General features: G+C 33.9%; 1 protein-coding gene across 2 annotated transcripts in view; it reads right to left on the bottom strand.

Moving 5' to 3' along the window:
- The window catches only part of LOC105489954 (kelch like family member 1), a 437,149-nt gene that overhangs the window by 108,662 nt on the left and 308,167 nt on the right, over positions 1-20,320 (bottom strand). For both annotated transcript variants that reach the window (XM_071081257.1, XM_011755115.3), the window contains exon 6: positions 19,944-20,130. In XM_071081257.1, the coding sequence (XP_070937358.1) occupies positions 19,944-20,130 (187 nt within the window). The remainder of the gene's footprint in view (positions 1-19,943; positions 20,131-20,320) is intronic.

The following is a 20,320-nucleotide window of genomic DNA, read 5'->3' as shown; positions in this document are numbered from 1 at the left end:
ACTTTTAAAAAGGTAAACCAAAACTTAAACTTATTATTTCTATCATTATTAGTTAGCTACCTTTTTATGGCAAAGAGCTCATATTTTAAAAACTTTACAACAAAATTCAAAAACTAGCCGAGAGTGGTGGCACATGCCTGCAGTCCCAGCTATTCTGGAGGCTGAGGCAGCAGAATCGCTTGAACCCAGGAGGCGGAGATTGCAGTGGGCCAAGATCGCGCCACTGCACTCCAGTCTGGGCAACAAAGCGAGGCTCCATCTCAGAAAAATAAAAAATAAAAATAAAAATAATAAAAAAAGCTTTACAACAAATGAGCACTCTTCATATTAAAATATTATTGTGAGACTATTTTACGTTTTCATCTTAAAAATGCTTACTGAACATAAAGTCATGCTACTTGACATTTTCAAATAAAATATTTATTTTTATAACTAACATCATTTGCCAAAAATAAGCAAGCCCTTGCTATTTATGTTATTAAAATGCCCTATGCCCCAGTAAAGATCTTGCATATAATATGTGAATTTTTCTAGCTTTTGTTGAAAATGTAGATACTGGAATGAAAGAAAAAGATGGCAATCATGACAATTCGGTTCTAGTATTCCTGATTATATGGCGAAAAGAGAAGTCATAAAATGTCTTTATAGACATATAGTAAAAGAATATGAGGTTCCAGTGATCTCCACCTAAACTATAAGCCTGTAAAAAATACATGTTTTCCTTTTTCATGACCTTTCCTTTTCCTGACCTCACTAAATTATTCTAATTGAAGGCTTTCTGTGATTCATTGAGATTTACTCATTTCAAAATGCAGGATTACATTAGTGCCACATTAGGTGACTTCTATTTATCTCTGAATCTTTTACTTATTCTCTGCAAGTCTGTATCATAGAAGTAATTTAATTTTGCCCTAGGGAGACTCTTTCTCTTTTCCAGAGAATAGCCACACACTGGAGAATTAAGATCACTTATTCATGAAATATATACAAAACACACTCAGACTTATTACCCCATGAATCTACTAAGGGAGATTTAGTGTGAAGGAAAGATATGTTTATTTTCATTTGCTGTACATTCACAGGGAGATTGATCAAAAAGAATGTACTGAGTACTCAAGAATTTATAATTATGGTAGGCCTTTTATCATAACACATGATTTTTTTATTCAGTCTGCATTCATACAGTCTCCATTCCTAGAAAGATCTACAGAATGCACAATCATGAGGTTCAAATCCTCTATTACGAGGAAAAATAAAGCTATTGGTCTGAATTTAGAAATATTTGACCCATACGTTTTACTCTGAACCACCCTCAGCAGAGTCCCCAGAAGTATTTACAGCTGAATTAGTCACTAAGATTTGTCTCTTTATAGTGAAGATAAGGCTGTAAAAGAAAACTTCACTTTTCGTCTGACAGCCTTATTTTATTCTCCGATAAAGAACTTGGCTTCTGGGGGCTGGAAGTCTCTCGTCCAAACACTCACAGGGGTGACATAAATAAGAATTTAACTTAACTCATAGGCATCCTTTTAAATTCTAAAGATGGATACAAACGCAGATACCCTATCTTAATTTAGTTATTCCCTTGGGATGCTTGGGGAAGTATGGTTCTCCTCTACAGTATCCCTTAGCAAGACAGTAAGTGACTATCTATTTCAGAAGAAAATTCTTTGTGTGTGAAATGGAACTGAGCTTTGGCTGACATGATTTTATTCATAGTTTTGAGTTGTTTCTATAGTTGTGTGCAAACTAATGACCTTGAACAAGTAATCTCCAGTGACATACTACAAGTTCAAAGAAAAAGTGTTGAAGTGGAACCAAAGTGACTGAATGTAGTCACTGAGGCAAACATCAAGTAGGGCAGTACTCAAAAGGGCAAATATATAAATATATATATATATATACACACACACACACACGCCTATATATATAATATATATATATATATATATAAATGCTTCTTTTATTATATTGCTTTTCTTCAGAAAAAGTCATAGAGTATTTTAATGTTATTTCTCCAATCTAATTGCAAATGGTCAGGTTTCTCTGACAGAGAATTGGAAGTGAATCATTTTCTTTCTCAAAGCCATAGGATGATTACTATTAATTAAATGCTGCAAAAAGTATCCAGTTACAGAACTGCTGTATGAAAGGCTGTTCTTTAAAAGTTCCTGAGAGTGTAGCTTGTCCAGTTCAAGCCAAGAGAGTAAAAATAAGGTCAAAATATCTCATTTTCCATTTTTGCCTTGCAACAATACTGATAATAATGCAAAGAATGATGAGATTAATTCAGGATAAATGATCTGGCCAAGTCCTTTGAATACAAAGAGAAAGATATCAGAAGTTTAATCCTTAAAGTTATATAATTTATTAATTTAAATTATATGAAAACTCAAGGCATGCATGAAACATTAAAAGACTATAATACACTCTCCATAGTAAAATGATTCAATAGAAAATCTCTGGGAAATTAAGCTTTTATTTTATACTTAAGAATTAAAGTTTCTCACTTGCTTATATTTTTCTTCATCACCTTCCCAGCATTCTTATTATGAGGCACACTGAGAACATTTGCTTTGAGTTCACATGAAAGATTTAGTGCTATCTGAACAGACACCTGCCTGTTAATCAAAATCAGTAATTGACCTATGGCTGTAAGTCATCATTCAACAAGGAGGTAATGCAAAAAAATAAAAGTAGAAATAAGAGACTTTTAGTTCTTCTTCACTTGTCCACTCAGTTAATCCGTACCTAAAGGACTGACGATTGCTACTGTTGACTTAACATGCCATGAGCATGCTTATGATTTCTTTTACCTAGGCTCTGCTTTTTGTTCATAGCTATCAAGTATAAGGTGATAAACAGAACAATGTGATAATTAAATTTTATTATTATTTTCTCTGCTTTGGCTCCAAAGATCAGTTTGAGAGTCTCAGCTTTTTACTTGGTTTACTCTTTAGAATGAAATAATCTGTTATAAATTCCTTTGTCAAAGCCAGAGGGCTCTCTGCTTGCCAGCTGTCATTCAGTATGTAGGAAAGTTCATTTGACATTGTTTTCCTGTGTCAAGAAGAGAGCAGTCCATCTAAGAATCTGGATTCCCCTTTAGCCAAATCAAAAGAGGGCTGCTCTTTCATGGGCTTGTACCTATTAAGTAGGATCTTGAGGACCCACCAACCCCATACCCTGCCATTCCAGTTCTATTTCTCTGTATCAAACTGTGCAATTTTATATTGTCTCCTCAGACACAGATAGTCCTCACTTTGTTCTGATATACATGAATTTCAGTTACTTATGGTTTAGTTAAGTAGCACCAGTCCCTCAATAACAGGGTTCACCTATTGGTTATCATAATATATTCACTGTGAGTAATTACATTAAGCACACATTTTACTACTAACTCTTCAGTCCACAAGTCATTACTTAACAAGATGCACATCACCATCAATAATTCATCGTGTCAATTCTGTCAGAGTCTGAAGGTGATCATTAGCAAGTTCATGTACAGGCTTTTATGTTTACTCTCTGTCTCCAAGTGATAAGCTCGCTATCATTTTACAAAAAATAAAAAGGATAATTGAAATTGGCCAACAGAGACGTAAGTGTAGTATAAAAAGGGAAAGTGATAATACTAACAGTGAAATTTGAATAGCATCACAGACTTTCATACCAAGTTAGTTGAGAACTGCCTCTGGAGATTCAACCTCATCCTTTACTCCCACTACTGGGATGCCTGTTCAAGGGACATGCAGGCTGAGCTTGCTCTGAATACCTCAAAGAATGATCTTAGGTAGAAAAGTAGGTAGAACAGGAGGTTGCCCGTGGTGTGACATTGTGAACTTGCACAGAAACTTCCCACTCCAGCTGCTGCTAAATTACATTTGGGTCAAACAAATGTGACATTTGGCACTAGAAATTTCCAAGAAAAATACAGTAGAGATTTATTTTCTTCTTTAATAAGAGTACTAAAACTCTTTTTTTTTTTTTTTTGGAAAGGGCAATAGTAAAAGTCATAGGCTTTGTGGATCATCTTGTGTATTTCTTTCTTGCAACCACATGACCACTGCAGAGTGAAAGCAGCCATAGACAACAGGTAAACGAATAGGGGAAACCCAATGAAAGTTTATGAATATTAAAATTTGAATTTTAAAACATAAAAAAATGCATTATGAAATTTTTTTTCCAATCATTATAATGTACAAACTATTCTTAGTACATAAACCATACAAAACAAATGGTAGGCTAGATATGGCCATAGTTTGACAAACTCTGCTTTAAAAATATCCATAAATTATAAATTATTAGGAGAAAATGAAAATAAAAAAGCTTAACAAATGTTCATTGGTCATAATAATTTATTTATGTCTTTTTTTTTTTTTATCTTTTTTTGAGATAGAATCTCACTCTGTCTCCCAGGCTGGAGTGCAGTGGCATGATTTTGGCTCACTACAACCTCTGCCTCCCAGGTTCAAGCAATTCTCACGCCTCAGCCTCCCAAGTAGCTGGGATTACAGGTGTGTGCCACCATGCCTGGCTAATTTTTGTAGAAATGAGGTTTCATCATGTTGGCCAGGCTGGCCTCAAACTCCTGACCTCAGTTGATCCGCACTCCTTGGCCTCCCAAAGTGCTGGGATTACAGGGGCGTGCCACTACACCTGGCCTTGGTCATAATAATTTAAAGAGCTCTTCATTTTCAGAAAGAAATTAATGAAATTTTCAGATAGCAACTTGTATATGTGATTTAACTCATCAAAGTGGCCTTCCTCGCTATGTAAAATATCAACACTGTCCCCTCATTTTGTAATCTCCATTCCCCCATTTTTACTTTATACTTCTGAATAAATAATCATCACATAAACTATTTTCTACTAACTTTTATTGCTTATGGCCTCATGAATAGAACTTAAGCTAAAACATGGTAGAAATTTTTATAGTTTTGTTCACTAGCACTAAAAACAGTGACTAGGCAGGCCCAGTGGCTCATGCCTGTAATCCCAGCATTTTGGGAGGCCAAGGCAGGCAAATCATGAGGTCAGAAGTTCGAGACAAGCCTGGCCAACATGGCGAAACCCCATTTCTACCAAAATTTAAAAAAATTAGATGGGTGTAGTGGTGGGCGCTTGTAATCCCACTACTTGCGAGGCTGAGGCAGGAGAATCGCTTGAAGCTTTGAGGCGGAAGTTGCAGTGAGCCGAGATCATACACTGCGCTCCAGCCTGGGTAACAGAGTAAGACTCCGTCTGAAAATAAATAAATAAATAAACAAACGAACAAACAGATAAATAAATAATAAAAAAAGAACAGTGACTAGAAATTAGTAGGCACTCAATGAATATTTGTAGCAGATTTAGATAATCCTAAAAGAATGAGTTTATAATCTGGAAACCCAAGAAACATATAAGGAGCAGACAATAGAAAGGATATCATTTTAATTATATTTCAAAATTAATAATTTCTAATTTTTGAAATAAACATTTTTAAAAGGTCATGTTTTTGATTTGGGAGAAAATAGCAGCAGCATTATCAGAAAGTGGCATTGTCTATTCAACACGTGAGCACCTAAACAAATAATTGTATGATATGATTATAATTAGTCAGACTTCCAAATATATGAAGTCATTACTTATTTCTACCCACACTTCAGAGGTGGGTATTGCAATGGGCACCAGTAGAGATTCTTGAGTCACTTAAAAGAAATAGCTCCAATAGAGCCACTTACAAAAATATTACAAGTTATGTGCAACAAAAATACCTCAAATTAGACCCTTAAAACAATAGGTGAAGTATCTAGTAAGAATAGTATAATATTTGTGACAATAATGATGTGTATAATTGCTATAAAATACAATCAATTATATTAAGCTTATAATATAGAATAACTGGTTTAATATAATTACCTGATAAAGATTAAATTGATATTGATATTAAAATTTTAATGCACATAAAATTTAGAAAACAATGGCTAATACAGTGAATTTAAAATATATATGTGCAATTCAGTTTTTCAAGAATATAACTTTATGTTTTTATAACCAAACTTATTTTGCTCACAAACTTTCTCTCAGGATAAACTGTTAAGACATCAAAAGCTTGCTATCAAGAGCTTGCATTTTAACTGTATTTGCTCTGTGAAGAATAGAAGCCTCACCTCCAATGAGTAGAGGTTTAAGTGTGACAGAAGTTGCCACAAATGAATCATATATGTCATAATATTTCAAAATAAAGCTGTTTCCATCATTTATTGAATCAACATTTGGTTAAGTTGTTAACTTAAAACAACTTAACATGTAAACCTCTGGTCTTGCATCAGTATATACCTCAAAATGTCTCAAAGAAATAGGAAATGTTTTTACTCCCATTTTGCATATGAGACACACCAACATTTACAATACTTAATTACCCTACTAAAGTTTATAAGTGTTACACAACTTTTTCAATTTTATTAAAATAAGTGAATATCATGCACCCAAAGGTATTTGGAGTTGTTGATGAGGAGTTAGGCTCTAAAGTCTATATATAAGCCAAAAATAATAAAATAATTAAATTTTCATGGGCAAAGAATATTAGTCCTTACCTGAGGAATGGAGATCTAATGAAAGTTTTTACTGTATTTTATCTATATTTATATTTTGTATTTTACTGATCATGCTAAAAGTCATGATAAATTAATTTGATAGTAGAGAGCTGGGTGGATGGGACTGGAGAGAGAGACTGCAGATAGGGAGATCACCATCTAACATACTTCTGTGTTGTAAGAACAAATAAATCCATTTGAGAAGCACATGTTTTATCCCAGGACTGCAGAGCTGAGGTGATAAAGCTTCAACTAAAGTAGTGGAAATGTGGATGTAAATCAGACAGTCCTTAATAACTAATTAGCCACAGAAGGCAGAGCAAATCTGATAACTGATGTCTGAAGCCAAGTTAGATGGAAATATTGCTGATAGGGTGTATCCCAGATAGTATATTGATAGTTCTCTGAAAGTAGGAAATATAATGACTTTGTATTGAATTATAGAACTTTTATTTGACATTTATACAACATATTATGGCCTAGATATACTTACAAAAAAATAAGATCTATCTATTTTGTGTCTAAAAGTTGCTTTTGTTAAGTGAACATTATGTTAAGTGAAGTAAGCTGGGTGCAGAAAGACAAATACAGAGTGATTTCACTTTTGCGTAGGAGATAAAAAAAGTCAAACTCATAGAAGCAGAGAGTAGAATGGTGGTTACTAGGAGCTGAGAATCTAGTGGTGAAGACTGGAAAAATGTTGGTCAAGAAACACAAAATTTTAGTTAGGTAAAAGGAATAAGTTAGACATCTATTATACAATAGATCTCTATGACATAACTATCGTTAAAAACAATGTGTTGTCTATTTGAAAATTGGTGAGATCATGCCTGTAATGCCGGCACTTTAGGAGGCCAAGGCAGGAGATCACTTGAGGAAAGGATTTGAAGACTAGCCTGGCCAACATGGTAAAACTTTGTGTCTACTAAAAACACAAAAATTGGCCATGGTGGTGGGCACCTGTAATCCCAGCTACTCAGGAGTCTGAGACAGGAGAATCTCTTGAACCTGGGAGGCAGAGGTTGCAGTTAGCCAAGATCCTGCCATTGCACTCCAGCCTAGGCAACAAGAGCAAAATTCTGTCTCAAAAAAAAAAAAAAAAAAAAAAAAAATACTGAGAGTAGATTTTAGCTGTTCTCAGCAGGGAAAAATATTTGAGGCAATTTATATGTTAATTATATTGACTGAGCCATTTCACACTATATACATATTCAAAGTATCATGTTTTAAACCTTAAATATATTAAACCCTTATTTTTAAATTGAAAAAAAATAAAAGTTGCTTTTTTTTTTAACATAAATAATTGTTCTTTTAAGAGAATATACGGCCATGAAATTTAAATTTTAAAAAATGAGTGTTTTAGAATACTTATAGTAAGATTTTTATTTTAATAAGAATATATTAACTGAGACCTTTATAAACTTGTATTCACTTTCTGGACATTCATTTTCTAGACAAATGAATTTTGTCTAGAAAAATTTTCTGGACATTCATATGTATATTTTTGGACATTTAAAGATATTAATTTCATGGTTCTTCATGCCTATAAATAGAACAATTTTAAAATGTGGGCTGAATTTTAATGTAATATCTGTTATATCAGATTTTAAAAACATGTTTTTAAAAGGTAAATCTCAATGGAAATTAATAAAACAGAATTTGAAAATAAGGTAAAATTATAATATATTTATAATTTTGGTATATAAAATTAATTTATAAAACATGAAATTGAAATAAATATAATAGAGCAAATATAATTTTTCAATTATATAATTTTTTATATTTCTAATATGTTTCCTGAAATCATAAGGTTTATTTAGCTGGCCTGAAATTTATTCCTTCATACACTGCACTTGAGAACTGAGTCTAATCTTTAGTAAAATTCTAAATAAAAATAATATAATAAGAATTAATGTATATCAAGTATTTAGCAGGCCTTTTAAAAAAGTCATTCTTAGTAGCAGGGTATGGTGGCTCACACCTGTAATCCCAGCACTTTGGGAAGCCAAGGCAGGCAGATCATGAGGTCGGGAGATAGAGACCATCCTGGCCAACATGTTGAAATTCTGTGTCTACTAAAAATAGAAAAACTAGCTGGGTGTGGTGGTGCATGCCTGTAATCCCAGCTACTCGGGAGGCTGAGGTAGGGGAATCTCTTGAACCTGGGTGTCGGAGGTTGCAGTGAGTCAAGATCCTGCCACTGCACTCCAGCCTGGCAACAGAGCAAGACTCCGTTTCAAAAAAAAAAAAGTGTTATTCTTAGCACATCTCATCATTAACAGGTTAAATGTGAGCAAAAGAGCAGAAGAAATAATACAAACTTTGGAATTATATACAATCCTAGATTTAAACTCTACTTACTAAATGGTAGAAACTAAAAAAGTTTCTCAATCTCTTCAAAATCAAAATGAGTTTGGAAAATACTCTCAAGATAAGTTTGTTGTAGGAAGTAAAGAAAATGTTGCATATGATGGTGTTTGGAAGGAGGTATTTAAAATATATGTCACTGATGTGAAAATGGCAGATACGATGCAGGACTAATTTGCAGCTCGCACTCGGATGGACAGAACGGCATGAGGAGACTCACATAATGAATTTTTGCTCCAAGAACTGATGCAGGAACATAGCAGGAAAACCAAAGGAATTCACAGTCCCTTTGAAAGAAGTGGCTTGCCACAGCACACTCCATGAGACAGCTAGAAAACTGTGAGTGCCTAAAATGTGAGAGGGGAAAGTCAGCCTCCAAGCACATACCCTGACCTCACTGAGGGAACCTGAAAATCCAGATCACAAAGGAAGTATTTAACCTTCTCTAGAGCTGAAACAAATTTAGAGAGCCAAGTGAAATATAAAAATAGAAGGAGAAGCAGGATGAGCCCTGTAGGCACTCCCAGTGCCCAGAGAAACCATTTCTAACTTTATCTCACAGAGGTTCTTGGTAAGGGCAGTCAGTGGAATTGGGAAAGGACCACAGGGAGAAGAAAATCTCCAGCTGAACTTTTAAATAATTTTGACTAAATACGATTATTCCTGGGTACAATCCAGGGTGGAGTGCAAATGGGAAGTACAGGCCATAGGAACACAGAGGCTAAAGCAGGTAGGGAGAGGTAAGGCCTAAAAACCCTGCTTGCTTTCTCAGCAGGGAGGCTTGTAGCCTGGGGCGAGATCTCATCCCTGCTCACTAGCTGCCTGGATATAAACTCCATGCCGATGGTGGGGCAAGGTGGGAATAAGACTGGCCAGTGTGGGACCTGGGTGAGGCCTGTCATTGCCAGCTTTCCACCACTTCCCTGGCAACCTGTATGACGCAGCAGAAACAGCCATAATGCCCCTGAGAAAGTAACTCCACTGACCAGAGAACCACACCTCCATCCCCCACAGTGGCCACAGCAAGCCCTACCCAAGGAGAGTCTGAGCTCAGATATGCCTAACCTTGCACCCACCAAGACTTTCTCTACCTACTTTGGTAGTCAAAATGAAAGGCATAATCTCTTAGGAGCTCTAAGGCCTCGCCCATTGCCTGAGAAACCCAAAGTATATTTATCCAAGAAATCTTAGGGCAAGTTTATATCAGCTGATGCTCTCTTGAAAGTGCCACCTCCTGGCTGGAAGCCAACAAACTGCTAGCACAACCAGCATTTGAGGAAACCAGCACACTAAACACAACTACAACCAAGGACCCTCACACAATTCACTTCACTCCCGTACTACCTCTGCTGGAGCAGGTGCTGGTGTCTGTGGCTGAAAGACCTGAAGACAGATCACATTACAGGACTCCACAGACACTCCCCAGCACCAGCCCAGAGTACATTAGCTCTGCTGGGTGGCTAGACTCAGAAGAGCAAAAACAATCACTGCAGTCCAGCTCTCAGGAAGCTCCATCTCAAGGGGAAGAAGAGAGCACCACATTAAGGATTCATTGTGCAGGACAAAATAATCTGAACGCAGCCTTGAGTCCCAGATATTTCCTCCGACATAGTCTATCCAAATAAAAAGGAACCAGAAAAACAATTCCAGGAGTATGACAAAACAAGGATCTATAACACCATCAGAAAATCACACTAGCTCACCAACAATGGATACAAACCAAGAAGAAATCTCTGAATTTCCAGAAAAAGAATTCAGAAGGTTGGTTATTAAGCTACTCAAGAAGGCACCAGAGAAAGGTCAAAAACTAGGTAAAAAAAAAAATTAAAGAGCTGTGAGGCAAAGCATCAGATAACCTATAAAGAAAAACCTAGTAAATTAATATCAGATGTCTCAACAGAAACCCTACAATCTAGAAACTATTGGGGTCTTAGCCTCCTTAAACAAAACAATTATCAGCCAAGAATTTTGTATCCAGTGAAACTAAGCTTCAAAAATGAAGAAAAGATACAATAATATTTAGACAAAGAAATGCTGAGAGAATTTGGCACTGACAAGCCAGCACTACAAGAACTGCTAAGAGGAACTCTAAATCTTGAAACAAAACCTCAAAATCCACCAAAATAGAAGCATAAATCTAACCAGGCTTATAAAACAATAATACAGTGGGGAAAAAAAAAGAAGGTATTCAGGCAAAAACTAGCATGATGAAAATAATGGTACCTCACATCTCAATATTAACAATGAGTGTAAATGGCCTAAATGCCCCACATAAAAATTACAGAAAGGATAATAGTTCACCAGCCAAGTATCTGCTATCTTCAAGAGACTCACTTAACACATAAACACTCACATAAACTTAAGGTAAATGGGTGGAAAAAGATATTCCATGCAAATGGACACCAAAAGTGAACAGGAGTAGCTATTCTTATATCAGACAAACAGACTTTAAAGCAATGACAGTTTAAAAAGGTAAAGAGGGACATTACATAATGATAAAAGGACTTGTCCATGAGGAAACTATTACAATCTTAAATATATATGCACTTAACACTGGTGCTCCCAAATATATAAAACAATTATTACTAGACCTAAGAAATGATATCGATGGCAACACAATAATAGTAGGGAACTTTAATACTCCACTGACAGCACTAGACAGTCATCAAGACAGAAAGTCAACAAAAAAACAATGAACTTAAACTATACCCTGGAACAAATGGACTTAACAGATATTTTGAGAACATTCTACCCAACAACTGCAGAATATCCATTCTATTCATCAACACATGGAACATTTTCCAAGATAGACTGAATGATAACCCACGAAACAAGTCTTCTCAGATTTAAGAAAATTGGAATTATATCAAGTACTCTCTCAGACCACAGTGGAATAAAATTGGAAATCAACTCCAAAAGAAACCCTCAAACTCATGCACATACACAGAAATTAAGTAATCTGATTCTGAATGATTGTTGGGTCAACAATGAAGTCAAGATAGAAATTTAAAAAATTATATAAACTGAATGATAATAGTGACACAACTTATTAAAACTTTCGGGATAGAGCAAAATCAATGAAAAAGGAAAGTTCATAGTGTTAAATGCCTACATCAAAAACTCTAAAGAGCACAAACAGACAATCAGAGGTCACACTTCAAGGAGCTAGAGAAACAAGAACAAACCAAACCCAAACCCAGCAGAAGAAAAAAAAAAAAAAAAGAGCAGAACTAAATAAAATTGAAAAAGAAAATACAATAGATAAGTAAAACAAAAAGCTGGTTCTTTGAAAAGATAAACATAACTCAAAGACCATTAGTGAGATTAACCAAGAAAAGAAGAGAGAAGGTCCAAATAGCCCAATTAGAAATGAAACAGGAGATATTACAACTGATAACACAGAAATAGAAAAGATCAGGCAGGACTACTATGAACACCTTTACATGCACAGGCTAGAAAAGCTAGCAGAGATGGATAAATTCCTGGAAATATACTACTGTCCTAGATTAAACCAGGAAGAAATAGAAACTCTGAACAGACCAATAACAAGGAGCAAGATTGAAATGGTAATTTAAAAAAAAAGTGTCAAAAAACAGGAGTCCAAGACTCGGTGGATTGACAGCTGAATTATATCGGATATTCAAAGAAGAATTGGTACCAATTCTATTGAAACTATTCCAAAAGATAGAGAAGGAGAGAATCCTCTGTAAATCATTCTATGAAACTCCCATAACCTTAATACCAAAACCAGGAAAGGACATAACAAAAAAGAAAACTACAGACCAGCATCCCTAATACACATATATGCAAAAATCCTCAGCAAAATACTGGCTAACTGAATCCAACAGCATATCAAAAAGATAATCCACCATGATCAAGTTGGTTTCACACTAGGGACGCATGGATGGTGTAACATATGCAAGTCAATAGATGTGCTACACAACATAAAAAGAATTAAAAACAAAAATCACATCATCATCCCAAGAGATGCAGAAAAAGCATTTAACAAAATCCAACATCCCTTTATGATTAAAACCCTCAGCAAAACTGGCATAGAGGGGACATACCTTAAGATAATAAAAGCCATTTATGACAAACCCACAGTCAACATTATACTGGATGAGGAAAAGTTGAAAACATTCCCCCTGAGAACTGGAACAAAGCAAGGATGCCCACTTTTACCACTTCTATTCAACATAATAGTGGAACTCCTAGCCAGAACAATTGGACAAAAGAAATAAATAAAGGGCATCAAAATTGGTAAAAATAAAGTCAAACTGTCGCTGTTCACTGATGATATGATTGTATACCTAGAAAACTACAAACTCATGCGAAAAGCTCCTAGATCTGATAAAAGAATTCAGTAAAGTTTCAGGATACAAAATCAATGTACACAAATTAGTACCACCATTATACACCAACAGCGACCAAGCTGAGAATTAAATCAAGAAATCAACTCCTTTTAAAAGAGCTGCCAAGAAATAGTATAACATATTTAGGAATATACCTAAGTAGAAGGTGAAAGACTCTGCATGGAAAGCTACAAAACACTGCTGAAGGAAATCATTGATGACAGAAATAAATCATTGATGACAGACGGGAAACACATCCCATGTTCCTGGATGGGTAGAATCATTGGGAAAATAATCATATCGCCAAAAGCAATCTAAAAATTCAATGCAGTTCCCATCAAAATATTGTCATTCTTCATAGAACTTAAAAAAGAATTCTAAACTTCACATGGAATCAAAAAACAGCCTGCCTAGTCAAAGCAAGACTAAACAACAACAACAGATCTAGAGGCATCACATCACCCAACTTCAAACTATATGATAAGACTATAGCCACCAAAACAGCATGGTGCTGCTATAAAAATAGGCACACAGACAAATAGAACAGAATAGAAAACCCAGAAAGAAAGCCAAATACTTACAGCCAACTGATCTTTGACAAAGGAAACAAAAACATAGAGTGGAGAAAGGATACCCTATTCAACAAATTTTGTTGGGATAATTGGCAAGCCACATGTAGTAAAACAAAACTGGATCCTCATCTCTCATTTTATACAAAAATCAACTTAATATTAATCAAAGACTTAATTAAGACCTAAAGTTACTAAAAATGTAGAAGATAGCCTCAGAAAAATTATTCTAAAGATTGTCTTAGGGAAAGACTTTATGACCAAGAACTCCAAAGCAAATGTAACAACAAAAAAAAACGATAGATAGGACTTAATTAAACTAAATACGTTTCTGCACACCAAAGGAAATAATCAGCACAGTAAACAAACAACCCACAGAGTGGGAGAAAATCTTCACAAACTATGCATCTGACAACAGACAAATGTCCGGAATCTACAAAGAACTCAAACATATCAGCAAGAAACAATAAATAATCCCATCAAAAAGTGGACTAAGGACATGAATAGATAATTCTCAAAATAACATAAATAAATGGCCAACAAACATATGAAAAAATACTCAGCATCACTAATGATCAGGGCAATGCAAATTAAAATCACAATGTGATACCAGTTTACTCCTCCAAGAATAGTCATTATCAAAAAATCAAAAAATAATAGATGTTGACATGAATATGGTGAAAAGGGAACACTTTTACAATGCTGGTGGGAATGTAAACTAGTACAACCACTATGGAAAACAGTATGGAGATTCCTTAAAAAATAAAACAGATCTACCAGTGGATCCAGCAATCCCAGTACTGGATATCTACTTAGATGGAAAGAAGTCATTATATGAAAAAGACATCTGCACATATGCATGTTTATAGCAATACAATTTGCAGTTGCAAAAGTATGCAAAGGTATGGAACCAGTCCAAATGCCCATCAATCAATGAGTAGATAAAGAAATAATGGGGTGTGTGTGTGTGTGTATGTATGTATATGTGTATGTATATATAATGTGTGTGTATATACATACACACATGCACATACATACATGCCATGGAATACTACTCAGCCACAAAAAGGAACCAAATAGTGGCATTTGCAGTAACCTGGATGGAGTTGAAGACCATTATTCCCACTGAAGTAACCCAACAATGGAAAACCTAACATCATATGTTCTCAGTTATAAGTGGGAGCTAATCTATGAGGACACAAAGTTATAAGAACAATACAATGGACTTTGGGGACTTGAGGGGAAGGATGAAAGGGTGGGGGTTAAGGGATAAAAGACTACACATTGGGTACAGTGTACACTACTCAGGTGATGGGTACACCAAAATCTCAGAAATCATCACTAAAGAACTTATCTACGTAAACCAAACACTAACTGTTTCCCACAAACCTATTGAAATAAAAATAAATAAGTAAGTACATAAATTGGGGGGAGAAAAAAATAAAATTTCAATTAAATGTACATATGTGTGTATTTATGTCATTGATATAATATCTATCATTTACAAATAATCAGTTACTGAGGAAAAGTGTCCTAGATCCATAAAATTCTTTTCTGCTTGAAGGGTCCTATGGGAAGAGTCGTGTAGGTAACAGAGACCTTCTAATTACATTTTGCTTTTCACATCTTCAAAATGTTACAAAGGTGAATTTCCTATTAACACAGTTTATATTGATAAATAGTATATTATACTTCAAAGTGAATTTATAATTCATAAATATATGAGAGATTTGTCCATTTTGGATATCCATTTAGATCAGTTAAATTAGTTACAATTTAAATTTAGTAGATGTTTACTGAAAGTCTACAATTGATCACAAGTGTTATCACAATTAATAGTATTTCTAAAATTAGAAACATGTAGTTTCTGTTGTGAAGTTGTCTATCATTTGAAAAAGAGAATTAATGTATAACAGGAGAACAAATGAGTATTCAATAATTTGTACTTGTAGTTTTGAATATTTGCTAATGATGACTCAGTTCTAAGACATGTATCAATTCCTGTTTAGGCTCCAGATTTTGAATTACACTCACTATTAGAAGCGTGGGATTTGATCAAATTATTAATGAATGGTCATTTACATTGTAATTAGATATGTTCTAATTTAATACATGTTAGAATTTAAAATATGAGGTGGGATTATTATTCGCATTTTAGAGATGTAGAAGTTATAACTGAAAATAATACTATTAAATTTGTGAATATTCCAAAATTAATTAACTATGAAAATGTCAAGGAGTCTCCCTTACAAATATCTAAAATATTTGAAACATTTCAGAGTGTTAATGGTTTAGTTATAGACAAAATATCTACTCTTCAAAATTTATAGGACATAAAACAAGTGAAATAATCTATGGAGAAAACTTTAGAATAAAAGAGAAATAGGATGCTTCTGACTGTTTTAGAATAGAAGACTCAGGCTGAAATGCCCTCTAATTCTAATACCAGCCCACTTGGGCAAATTACAAAAAAAAAAAAAAATATTTGCATTGCTCATCTTACATGAAAATAAGAGAAATTTTCAAGGGCAGTCAAATAGCTGAAGGAACAGTGAGGTGAAACCAGAGAGAGACCTAAAGGAATACAAAAGCCAGCATTTCTTGTGGACAGAGGTTTCCAACAATGAGATCTGAGGCATCTGCCTTGGGCCAAACTCAAGGTGGGAGAACAAGGAACCACAGATCTTGCATTAAGCCTGGATGGTTAAAGGGGGCTGACATGTCTCTATGTTAGTGATGCCTTTGGTTCTGGGTTGAAGCAAATTCAGGCTAATTAGAGGAAGGCATCTGCAAAATTTAGGCCCCTAAGAAGTCCCAGAGAGTAAAGAAAACTAATTATAACTTTAAAATAATATTACCTAACACAGAAGGAATCAAACTAACATGAGTGAGAGTTGTCAGAAGCAACAAACAACAGATTTAGACCCCAACATTTTCGATGCTGAAATTATTAGCCACAGGATATAAAATAAAATGTGTAATTGTTAAGAAATAATGGACAGAATGAAAAAAAAAGAACATTGAAATTCATAAACAAATATATAAATGTGAAAATAATTCAAGAAGTTTCAGATATAGACAACCTCAAAATAACAAATACACAGGAGCTTCTGCTTTTAAACATGATGGATTAGTTTGTATCAGACAAACTGTTCCCACATGAGTAACTACAAAGCTTCAGTTCATAGTACAAAATTTAGGTGTTTAAAGACATTAGAGACTAAAAAATACAGCTAACACTTAAAAATCTGAAGTCCCAGAAACAGGGGACGTGAATGGAAATAAGCCTGACATTCTTTACCATTTTTGCCTTTAATTGATTCACAAGCAGCTCTAGGCTAAGAGACTTTGCATACGTGTGGGCTGAGGCCACCAGGCAGTCTGATGAGGCTGAAAAGATACAAATTGCAGTTCAGGGCAATCAAGGCAATCAGGACCTTAGACTCCTATCCCTCAGTAAAGAGAATGGCAGGGCAACACTGCTTGTCTTCTCTGGGCATTTGCTGATTTTGAAGATGTACACAGCAAAAGGCAGAGATCCAGGCAGAAAATGGAAGTTAAGATGATAAACTTAGCTTATAAATAGTTGTAAGGCATAGATTTATCTCAGAACCAAGCAAAGCTAGTTCTGAGTTAAAAATGAAACAGCATTCAGGGCTCACCAAGAATGAGTGGCCCTGGTATAAAACAAGAAAGCGAAACAAGAGTAAGGCAGTCCTCACAAACACTAAATCTTGGTCTCAAATCATCCAATTCTTGCTTGGAAGAAGGCAATTTTCTCTTACTCTAAGTGTTTGCCTAAAAGAAAGTAAATTCTGTCTTAGAAAACTTAATATTATCCAGAGCATCTATATATTTTCTTATACAATATCCATCATTCTTTCAAACATTGCCAGGTGTGTTATGCTACCTACTAGATATTTACAGCAGGCTTCTGAAGTATCAAAATTATTTCCTTTAAAATAAAGAAAATGACGGGATTGTACCATAGGCTGTTACTACTGACCAAACAATGCTCAAGAAACTGCAAAAAATGCAATAATTAGAAGACAGGTACTAATATATCAATATTCATTATTATATGTGTGATTAAATGCATAAAAATTAAAATACAAAAAGTTCAATCTCACTAATAAGAAGAGAAATATAAATGTAATGACGAACACTTGGGGATTGATTATACGACTCTATATTTTGTTATGTTAAAACTTATTCATAAAAAAATTTTTGACAAGACAGTAAAACTGTCATTCTATATAACTTGGTAATATTATAAATTCTTATATATTTTCTAAAAAGAAATAAGCTTATATGTCACAAAGGCTTTCCTTTCCCACCCAGTAATTTTTCATCTAGATGTCTATTTAAGGAAATACTCAGCGATTAGGATAAACTTTTATGTATGTGGATGCTAATGGTGGCATTATGTATATAAAAAATAATTGAATCCCAGCAAAGTGTTTAATAATAGGGTTAAGCTCAAGTAAACTGTGACATTTCCATGTGAATAATAATTAGTAAGCAATTTGAAGTGTCTTTCAAAAATGTAATAACATAGTTTCACGCATACAATGTAAGTAATTACTACAAGCAACAAAAGTAACAACTTCAAGGATGTTAGTAAATCTATATATACCTATACTTAGGTGCGTAGCTATATAATGTCCGAGAGAGGAAGTTGAATACCATGATAAATAGGTATATTTCTATAGAAATATAGTTATATGTGTGTATATATATAGTTATATGTATATATATACACATATATTATATAGATATAGATATAGATATAGAGATTATATATCTGATGTTTTTTGAAGTAAACATCAAAATCACCATCCAGATTCTGTCTTTTGGGAAAGAGATTACCCCAGACAGAAGATATTTTATTGTGTTTTAAAGAAGTTTCTAAGGCTTTCTTACTTCAATAATAGTGTATTCTAAGCTTTAGTACCTTCTCCCAGGACGAATATTCTCTTTTATGTGTGCCTGTATTCATCCATGTGATGACAAACATTTAGCCCTTTTACTATCTAGATTTGCTATGTACTTATAAAAGAAATCGCTTTTCTTTAGACTTCTGCATTGTCATATGTTACAGGAGTTGCTGTTTTCCAAAAATAAACTATGAAAACCATCTAACAGCCATAGGATATCTTTTTGACAGATAACAAATAAGAATGTGTCATTCCTTATTGATTACATAAGTTTTTTCCCTTCAGCTACAATTTTGAAATCTCCGTTCACAATGATTGAAATAAGTTTGTTTTTTGTTGTTGTTGTTCTCATTTATCTTAATAATTTAAAAAAAGATGCTGAATATTTGGTCACACTCTATTGTTGCCAATTTCAGTTTTTTTATACTTACTAGAAGTATCTTATGGTTAGTTATATCATTTATTAGAAACAAACATGAAAATTACACTTTTTAAATATTATTTTTCTTGTGTACTTATTCAGGAAAATTAAGACAGACATAAGAAAATCTGAAGAGGACAAATTTTTGGAGATTTTTCCAGTAACTCTAAAAGCATAAGAATAAAATCTTTAAATGCATATGTTTAATTTTAAACAAATGATTCACTTTCTTTTGAAGGACTAAATTAGTAAACACAATTAAAACTATAAATTATAACTTTTACCATTCTTATACTTCTTTATAATTGTCTACTTATTTATCTGGCTTCTATGTGACATTCTCAACTTCTCAAAGATTCTCTTCATAATTGAGATCCCAGGAAGAATTTGCCTAGTATTTTACATTTCTTAGCATTGAAATACCATTCTCAATATGTCCAAAAAATTGTTTGGCCTGTGTTAAGTGACTCAAATCTCTTTTTTATTTTATATGAAATCTTGTACATAATGCACAGGAAATGAATAAGGAACTTAAAGATGAATAAGAAGCAGAAAGCACCTACAGACCAAAAATAAGAGATATTTAATTTCTCTCCTAATCTGAAATAACAATAATTAAAACTAAGTTTATGTAAATTTTTGTGATATTAACCATTACAATATTAAAGCTGCATCACAATATAACACAGGATGTATAGTTATATAAATCCAAAATTATATACCTTTGTTGTTATCCATTCCTCCTACAGCATACAAAGTTCCAACTGTAGATTTTCTGGGTTTAGTTCTCGGACTTTGCATTAAAGTTCTTCTTTCTGGCAATAGATGGTATTTCATTGCTTCTAGAATCAGTTTTTGACATTCCAGATCATTCTTAAATAATGCATGATTTTCTAGGTCAGCCAATATCTGTGAATAATACACAATCACTGTTAATAATGTTTTCAAAGGGATGAACATTAGGTCATTACTTAAAATTAGAAGTTTAATGTCTACGATATTATCCTTATATTGAGCAGGATGCAGGGTGTAGTAAGAATCCATTACAGCAACAAATAAAAATGTGTAAAATGAATGGCTTTCAATAGAGACAGAATGG

The sequence above is a fragment of the Macaca nemestrina genome, chromosome 16 (genome assembly GCF_043159975.1).
Source record: "Macaca nemestrina isolate mMacNem1 chromosome 16, mMacNem.hap1, whole genome shotgun sequence".
Lineage (NCBI taxonomy): Eukaryota > Metazoa > Chordata > Mammalia > Primates > Cercopithecidae > Macaca > Macaca nemestrina.
This window is presented reverse-complemented; position numbering and strand designations above follow the sequence as displayed.